At 38.4% G+C, this 10,000-nt stretch overlaps 1 protein-coding gene across 1 annotated transcript; it reads right to left on the bottom strand.

The window, feature by feature from the left end:
* Positions 1-5,378: 5,378 nt before the first annotated feature.
* On the bottom strand, positions 5,379-8,616 carry LOC138009789 (uncharacterized). The gene is made up of 4 exons (XM_068856798.1): positions 8,274-8,616; positions 6,416-7,854; positions 6,021-6,133; positions 5,379-5,655 (listed from the first exon to the last, which is right to left on the bottom strand). The coding sequence occupies exons 1-4, from the start codon at positions 8,458-8,460 to the stop codon at positions 5,379-5,381; spliced, it is 2,016 nt and encodes a 671-aa protein (XP_068712899.1). The 5' UTR covers positions 8,461-8,616.
* Between the last annotated feature and the right edge of the window lie 1,384 nt (positions 8,617-10,000).

The following is a 10,000-nucleotide window of genomic DNA, read 5'->3' as shown; positions in this document are numbered from 1 at the left end:
CCTTCACCTGAAAAGGCGGCTTATGAAAATTTGATGATGCCGATTTCACGGCAGACAACCGTGAGATTAATTAAAACAAGTGAACTCTGCATGAAAATTTACTTAACACAGTGAAATAATTCACGTCATGGAAAAAAACAATCCTTCTCAAAATTATTTAATTTCATGGTCAATACGTTGAGTTTGGATTTCTCGCAGATTTCGAGTGTGAAAGAACCATTGACGTGAACATTTTGATGCTCATCTCATTAACCTTTGTCTACTATAAAGTTGACTAATAACTCAAGTGAAGGAACATGGACGCATGTGAGTACTGAGCATTTTCCAGCAAGGACTAGCAGTGGTGCAACCCTCTTTTCGAGATCAACAAGCAGAAATCTTTGGGGCAACTTGGAAAATCACGGCAACTCACTATATAGTATTATGTATAACAACACAAAATACACTTAAAATCCAAACCTATTATGAGTACTTTTTTATAGAATCCAAGGCTGCGAGCAGCGTGTAAATTTTACGAAAAAATCGAGTAAAATTATTCACCAAAATTTGCCAGCACTTATAACAAGATTTTCTGAACACTTTCATCAAGGTTTGTAATTCATCAAAGTTAAAATTAAAATCGCTTAGCATCAATTAATTGAGTCAAGAAATCGACTCTTAGTAGACGAGTAATTAATATAATTAAAGAAGTATTCCGAATTTCAGGGCTGTGCGATATATCAAACTCAAGTTATTCGACAAAATTATAGTATTTGGTATGGAGATGCTCGATGCTTAACTTGAAAACAGTCTCTTGTCAGTTTTTCACTGTCACACCGTAATCACCACCATTCAACAAATAAAGTCAAGAATCAACGAGATAAAAAAAGATGAATATTGAAAAAGACTCGCAAAGGTTCAGAAATGTTTTACTCAAATTCAAATTTATAAGGCTTTGTATGGAAACGCGCAAATATAGCGGCTGGAAGCTGACAAAAACATGTGTAATCGAGTTTTGCTATTAAAAGCCTGTATTCACCTTCTGAGGGCTCATAAACATTTATGTGAGTACTTATTCTCGTGCAAAATCTCAGTGGAAAATCACTTTTTTAACCTACATGACAGCGGATTGATAATTCCTTATTTTTTCATTTTGATGACATCACGTGAAAACCAAGAAGCTAAACAAAGAGTTTAGCACTGATGGAGTCACTCTGAGTGTTAAGGCTAGGCCTCAGTTCTTTAATCAACAGCATTTCGTAAATGAGGCAGTCAAATTTCCCGCAGCACTTCTTAAGAACATGAAATTGGTCCTCGTTAAGAAGGTTTTTGTCACCATGTGCTTCCAAATAGTTTTTGCCGATAGCTGCATACTTGTGCTCAACAATGCGTTGATGAAGGCATCGGCCTGTATAATGGACACAATCTGCATCACACATCACATGCAAATTTATAAAAAACGCAATGCTGACTTACAATACTCGGCTTGAGATCTTTTTGCAATTTTTTGCTCACAAAAACTGGTTGTAAAGTGATGGCAATCTTACTGCTCAGATCACGTAATTGCCTACGGACTGCATTAGCAGCTATCTGATCTTTGAAGGGAAGAACTATTCTGATCGTGTTGCCATCAACATTTTTCTTTTCTGGCTTAGTTACAATATTTTGAATAAACATATAAATGGTGGAATTTATGAGGCCAATTGGATAATCAAGTTGGGAGAATATAGAACGCAATTTGGCACATTCTCCATTAAAGGCTTCTGTCGTAGATGACAAGGCATAGGCGCGATGTAACATGGTCTTTAATAAACCGGTTTTGTAATGTTTGCCTACATCACTTTGAAAATGCAGGAGTAGACCAGTGTTGGTTGGCTTTCTGTAAACACTGGTTTCAAGTTCCTGCCATTCTTAATCATCTCCATTCCAATGAAAGGGATCATATTATCTATAGGAAGTTCCATTGTAAACTTAAGGCTCGGATGTAGACCATTCAGAAAGTCAGCAGCAGCATGGGTGTTAGGCATTGTAGCAAGAGTATTGTCGATATACCTCTTGTATAGAGGGGTCACCATATCGTCACATGCGAGTTTTTCTTCGAGGTGGCACATAAACACATTGGCCATTAGCGGGCCAAGATGAGAACCCATCGCTACAACGTCAGTCTGTTCATACAAATGACCATCAAACTGGAAAAGCTGATTGGTGGTGGCAACTTCAAGGAGCTGTGCAAGTTCCTCTTTCTCAATATTAAGATCATAGGTTTTTTTTTTTTTTTAAATATAATATTACAATATAATAATTACACACACAATAACAATAATGATAATAATAATAACAATAATGATATACACGATATGTCTAGAGGTCTTGAATGTGATGGAGGATCGCTTTCCATTTCTCATTATGACTATCTGCAATATCATTTTGCTCAGCTATGACATGTTCCACTTGACAAGGAATTTTTATTTTTGTTTTTAGAAGTGAAAGGGAAGGATTCACTTTAAGAAGTCTACATTGGAAAATAACTTGTTTACCTAGTAATATAATATGGTTAATCAGTTGCGTTTCTTTTCCAAAGAGCCCAAACATTATGCTCACATCTGTCAAACACTGGATTGTCGAAAAGTAATTTTTCAACCATTCAACTACAGAAAGCCAAAAAGCACTTGAAATTGGACAATGTATAAATAGATGCTCGAGGGATTCCTCTGATATTTGACAAAAAGTACACAAAGGTGAACCAGCTATTTCTATTTTATAGAGGGCTTTATTTACATAAAGGATTCTATTTAAGGTATTCCTGGAGGATAAAGTTATCTTCTCGGATTACTTCGGTTTTTTGACATGTGAAACATTATTAATAAAGTAGCATACTTGCCAAATTTAACGGCTGGAAAACGCCGGGTTTCTGAGATACAAGTTTTAGAAGTTTCGTTTCCAAGTAGGGATTTCGCGGCAAAATAGAGATTTGATGCCAGAGCAAACGTGTTTGCGGTCCCCAAAGGAATTTCCTGGAATATGCCTTGTTGACAGATCCATTTGATAAAACCATTCGATAATGAAATACGAATCCTCTTTGATCATGGACGCGAGTCGGGAACATGCACTGGTGGCGTTAGATCGCAGTTTTCAAGAACGCGGGTAAACAAGAGTTCTTTTTGAGTGAAGTTCTTGTTTCCATTTCATTGAGAATAAGAGCTGGCAATGATGAGACCTCCTTTTGCTTGCAGTTTCAGATCTACGCCTCCAGGACTAAGGCACCTTCTAGCACGTTTTTCGTGCAAAATGGGTGAAAGCCCCGACCAAGCCAGAAGGCGCTGTTATAGGCGCTTGTTTGGCATACTTTGGGTAAGTCTCTGACTCTATGTGTGATATTATGTCATTTTTTTGAAGGGAAACTAATGAAGCTTACCTTCATTGTTTGCCTAACCATGTCCTTATGACCTTCGATCTTGCATTGAACTCATAGCTACTCGCTGACACCGTCACAAAGTCATCAAGCACGTTCCGAAAATTGAATTCCTTGTGCGCAGTGAGTAAAGTGCTACGTGCAGTGTGTCCTAGGATTTTTTCAATACTCCCGGCAATATCTTGAGTTCCCAAGAATAAGCAATGTGACTCCATCTCAAAACTGGCGATCTTGGAATTGACACCGCCGTCGTATTTATCTCACACCCGCATCACAACGCATATGTGGCCAGTTTTTTGTCCGTATACATTCCAGTCATATTATAAAATGGACATAATTGTAGACTATTGTTCTCGATCATTACACTCAGTGACAATCTTTTTATTTTCTCAGTTTGGGAACAAAATCGGCGCAGGGCAATTTCGGGGAAAGACTTTCCCCACGTACGTGTACCCAGAATGCATCAAAGATGTTGTCCGGGCCATAATCCAGGAAAACCTGAGGGACTATCAGGACCCGGAAAGCGCTGCGGTAACATGTTTTTATTCATTTTTCCAATCCAAATGAACACGTTTCTTGTCCCCTTTTTGTTATGTTTGTGTTGAACAGAGATCCGCTAAAGGAACGCTATAATTTCATAAGGATGGAGGGAGTGGGGTCTACCTCTAGATAATAATGTTCACTGAAAGTGCTCATTTTCTAGCCAGTAGGTAAAGTGGATGAAACTTGGAACAAAGCAAGTATCGATATTCATATAATATATTAATGAATGTAGAACATTACATAAAAATCAGTGGAGGTTACAATTATATTAGTGAGAAAATGAGAGCAGCATGTTTGACACTCACTCATTGATCATGTTTTAATTTTTTTTAGGTTTACCACGTGACTCTAGAAGACCTCCACAGGGCAAAATGGCCAGCTATGCGGTGAAAATCTACAATCTGCACTGTTGTCATTTGTTTTTACACTGAATGTTTCCTATAATTATAAAGAACTGAAGTTATGAATAATGAAAACATTGAAATTTTTTGAAGAATATTATTTACACTGATGAGATACCAATTTTGCCACATGTACATTCATTTACAGCACATTCAATATGACAATAAAAGATATGAAAAGATTCAATTGTATCATTGTCTTATGTATGCATTCAACTAAGGCACCAGACCCAAATATCAACACCATGTTTACCAAAGAGTACAGTTCTCAGGGTTGTGCACTAGCAGTGCCAAGTGGCCCCTGAAGACTTACTTTTGCCTATGGATGGCAAGGTATGCACAAAATTACTATGCTGGGCACCCTGAGTTTCATAGGTTCAGAGTTTTGCGCTCCAAAAAATCTTTCTTGCATTCCTTCTTTGACACTCTGAATATTGTCAGTTGTAATGTAAGAATGGTAGAACTTGGAAGAGGTCACCCCATGCTTTGCATTCAAGGTAATTTTTTGGAATTAGTTCATCTTAGTAACACAATCTCTACATACTAGGTAATAGTAATATTGGTATTCTTGTCTATTTGTAATACTTGTGGCTCCCTCTGACATAAAACATAAACAAAACCGTGTTTTTCACCTACAATAGATTTTTTTTTGTGACCTTTACATTTTGGGATTGTGATAGGCCTGGTACCCAAGGCAAGGAACGGCCCACATAAGCAAATACATATACAGACAAACCTTGATTATCCAGAGTCAATGGGACTGTAGTGAATAGTCCAGAAATTTGAAAATGTGAATATTGATGAGGTAAACACAAATTAATTAGGACACGAATGTTTCACTTGGCAACAAAACAAGTCTCAGCCAGTCATAACTCACATTTTCAGTGCCTAAATTAAAATGAATTCGTAAGGAATCTTCATTATGCCTTATTAATATTTCACAAAAATAATGGGATCAGAAGAATTGGTCTGGATAACTGAGGTTCAACTGTACCTTTATAGCAACCAAAATTGAATACTACAGTTTACAAAAAAAGAATATTTTATATTGCGGGAGCATTTCTAGGATTATGGGGGCAGTCTTTGTGCGTTTTGCGACTGTGTGTGGTACTCCCACACCATTTGCAATTCTTTCCCCCAAGAGTTACTACAGCACTTTCAGGAGCATCAGGAACAGGAACTGATGTTATTTCAGTGCCACTGACCAGTCCCTCATCAACAGCATTCTGTGCAAGGAGGACTGCTTCTTCTTCCAAAAGATCAGTCTGCTCTTCCTCTCCATATGTGTGCCTAATTTGGCAATTCTTGACATATTTCTTTCTACAAGACAAGAAAGAGACGTAAGACTATGTTTGCAAGCACTGTTGTACTTCCCCTTCAGTAAGTAGTGGATTTCCGAGTACAGCAGACCTAGGACCCGTAAACCGCAGGCAACTCAAAAGACAAACGAAACAAAAAAGCCAAAAACACAGAAACATTGGTAGCATTTCGTTTCCCACCCATTTGTGAGATATGTAACAATCTTATCATTACAAATAGAAAAGGTTACACTATCCCACCAATACCAAAAGGCTATCTAGATGGGCAGTAATTACATTTTGTTCAATGAAGACCTGAAAAGAGTTGTAAAAAATAATTTGGTGACCCTGTTTATAGTTGATGACCGCTGCACTGATTAGTTATACCTCAATTCTTGCTCCTCGGCTCGGTTTACTTTTCTCTTGACTCTTTTCTTTTTCCCCGCATCCGTCTTGTAGTATTCCAACCGTTTCATTCTCTCTCTGTTGTCATGTTGGCACTTGTGAAAAGAAGAATACATTGAACATAATATTCAATGAAATTATAAGTATGCACTCAAACCACATGTCCACATGCAATATTATAATATAGAACACTGAACACAAGTGCTGAAGTTTGTCTATTCCTTTTCTGTTCTCCTCACTATATTGGAATATTTTTGTAACAGTTGATATGATCATTATAATATCCAAACAGAACTTCATATCCCAAATCATCCCCACCTGATCATTACAAAGCAACACCTTCTTGTTATGAAATCGACAAGATTTTGTTTACATACAATCTCCTGAATTCCACTGAGTACTGGAAGGCCCATCCAAGAATACAGCTCAATGATCCAGTGGTATTGTGCCCCTTTTTCTTTAAACAGCCATGTCATGTTTGCCTGAATAAGGCCCAGATTGGTAGAGGCCTGGTGATGTTTTTGGTGTAGATTTGTATCCTTGGCCCTGAATTTTGCCAAAACACTAAAGGTGGCCTCTGGCATGTTTGAGTGCCCTTTCCCTAATTCTGGGTCAATCACACTCTTTGCATTTTTTGCCCTTTCAGCACACTCTATCTCATAGGCAAGCCCATGAAACTCACATTTCAGGGGGTGAGTAGAGTGATATGGCTGTCCTTGGCATTTCATATCTGGGTAAAACCCATTTTCATCACAATCACAATTCTTACAAGAGCACTTTGTCAGGGGATGAAAAGAACAAGACCCTCCCTCCCATTCATGAATGTCCTTGCTGTGGTATTTGCCAAGTGTCAGCATGGTCTCTCTGTACTTTTCAGGACTATTACCAGCCTGAACTAGTGCACAGTAGTGATTCCGCTTGGCATTTTGAATAAATCCGGGCCCTATACAACCACATACAGGTTTGTTCCTTGTTGCAACAAAAGTATGCTTTTTGCCAGCACAGCAGCATTTCAATGATTCTATAGAAGGAAATTCTGATTTGTGCAAGGCAATAAATGCTGGGGTAAATGTTGACATTCCCTTTAAATCTTCTAATTTTTTCCCATGTGCTCTACCTACATGCCCCCCACATAACATAACTCTAGACTCCTGTTCATTAGAGAATGAATACCGAAACCCTTTGGCAGACGAAGAGTCGGCATCCTGCCAATTGATTGCAACATTTAGGCCTTCTTCTTTTGCCTGAGCCCAAAGCTTCTGGCTAAGATGGCCCTCCGCTGACTTAGCAGTACCTTGCCATAAATCTTCATCGCAAATCCTGTCTGCACCTCGCATTGACAGGTGCCCATAATACAGAAGAGCACCTGTGATATAATTTTTTATCACAAAGGTGCAGTTTTGACTAAAATGCCCCCGTATTAGCCAGCAACCATCACAGCATGTTACTGCTCTGGACCAGCTACCGATTTGATCTGATGGGAGTTGTATCATTTGATGTTTGGCATCATCACACATCTCATCAAGCATATCTTTAATATGAGGAAGGGCAAGGTCAATCACTTCCAAGAAGGGTTTTTCTGAGGTAACACCCAAACCCAAACCTCTCCTAAGGGTTTTCCTATAACTAGCATACCCATGCCCACTTATGAAAAATGCTAAAGAGAGGGCCAAGGATACTATTTGCCTCCGTGAATTCTGGGCAAGTTGGCTGCTCTTGTAGTCTATCTCTGTGGTCCAGCACCCACAACACTTGAAGATAAACATCATAGCCCCTCCAAATCCCTTCTTTTCACATGCAGTCAGAACAAGCTTGCCTATGACAAAAAAAAAACCAAAAATTTACAGTCAAAAATAGTTTTCAGTCCAGAGTGTACATTTTTCATATCAGTCAGGATGTCATTGAAAAAAGAAAACAAAAAGCGGTTCAGCAATTTGAATGACATGGTAAGCTTGAATCACACAACAAGAGGTGAGTGCTACGATTTATAATGGTAATAGGACTGAGTGGAGTCCAATTTGGTCTGTATTTTTTTGTAATCAAATGAGTGATAAACACGAGTATGATTATATGTAAAAACCTTTCACACTGAAATCCTAAAATTACACACTCGATCGTTTTTCTGATGATATGAAGGTCATACAAACACAGACATCTCTTGAATCAAGCTCAACGAAATTTTTATTTGCACTACTTACTTGAAGACACGGATATAAATTTCTAATTCATACGCACCTTTACACCTCCCATTGTATGAAGGGCAAGAGAAAACGTTGTTGAAATCTCTGACAAGCTGTAATATGGAGGAGGTTGTGCCCACAAACAATCCCTCTGGAATGATCAAACTGCCGATTAAAAAAAAAAAGCGTTCTTTCCATGTGTAGAAACAGTTCACAATTTGACAAAATAAAATGTGAATCATGAAATGTTAAAAAGACGGCAAAGGGAAGCGTATTCATTTTTGACAATGTGAAAGCATACTGAAGTACAAATGTATCACTTCAAATTGTGGAATTTTAGAAAAGGAAAACGGAACATTACTACAAGCGACCAGAGAAAATACTTACACAGATTTGACATGACCTTCAGTAGTTGTTTTTTTTCAATGGTGGTTGGTAATCTTCATCGGAATCTTCCCCGCAATCTTTGCTTGTGGACGACGCTTCTATGGCGACTTCTGAGCTACCCGTATTCTCCTTCACAAATTGATCGAGTATTCCATTAGCCTCTAGTTTGCGTTCTACGTCTTTCGAGCTCTTGAATTTCTTACCCTCTGGATCCACATACATTAAGATTCGCGAGACAAGATTTTCCACCCAGCTTCTTCAAGTAGTCCAGTGTTCAGGCGAATTCTTGAAGCACTTCCCGAGCCGCAAACTTCGTGACGACTTCTTGACCAGTCTTTCTTATCGCCACTGGCCATCAATGGGTATAATTATTTCTTTGATAAATGAAACTCTCTCTATATATAACTCTTCTTGGATAAATAAATTTCTATATGATATAAATCCGTGCGATATTTTCTTTCAAAATCGTCTACCGAACGCGTTGTCAAACAAAGGATATCGAATGGTCTCTAGCTGTCAACATGCAGAGATTATGGCCAGCAAGGTGTCGTTGCTAGGTGAAGGCGTTATGCCACCCTCTCATTGGTTTCGCGGGAAAAATAGATAAACAAAAAAGGTCAACTTTACCGTATATGGGGGAGTATTTTATGTTTCACCGCTGCAAATACTTACTGTGGACACAGCAAACATGGATGCCATCGAAATACGCTCGAAACAACGGGAAATGAGAAAATTTCCGCAATTTATGGCCGATTTACAACTACAACAGCCAAATACACCATGATAGGGAACTATGTTTTTCAATCTTGCCTCTTAACGATAAATCGTTGGGGTTTCAAACTTGGCAGGGCAAAAGTAAATAGAAGACGGGAAATTTACACCGCAGTGCGCACTCTGGAGCAAAATATTTCCCGAGTTAAGGATTCTCAAAATTCGTCAAGGTAAACAATCATAATTTTGTTCATAAAGATGTAACAATATAGCATTTGAATGCGCACTGCGGTGAAAACTTTCGTTTTTGTATACCTAATGTTGTCGTGAAATAATAAATCCCGTTTCCGTTTTGAGCTTTAAGGTGAGTTTGAGGGGACCTGACCACGCCCCATATTTTCCTGAATTCCATGCATTCCTGAGCAGTTGACTACCCCCGGAAAATTTTTTTCAAAACTCTGAGGATTGACTAATAACTGGCCGTAAAGTGGCCTAGCTACTGTTTTTTATTCTGTTGACATACACAGCCAAACATAGCCCAAATTCGGTTAATTTAGCCTCCAGGAATACCTTAAAACCTTATACTGAAATTCTCTTATCTTTGAGTCTAGTGAAGCACGTCTAGGGAGGAGATAAATGTCGTTCCAAGATAAGTCATGTAATGGAAATAAAAGTTCGTATTTA

The sequence above is a fragment of the Montipora foliosa genome, chromosome 7 (genome assembly GCF_036669935.1).
Source record: "Montipora foliosa isolate CH-2021 chromosome 7, ASM3666993v2, whole genome shotgun sequence".
NCBI lineage: Eukaryota > Metazoa > Cnidaria > Anthozoa > Scleractinia > Acroporidae > Montipora > Montipora foliosa.
Note: the sequence above shows the minus strand (reverse complement) of the source record. Positions and strands in the feature narration are given on the sequence as shown.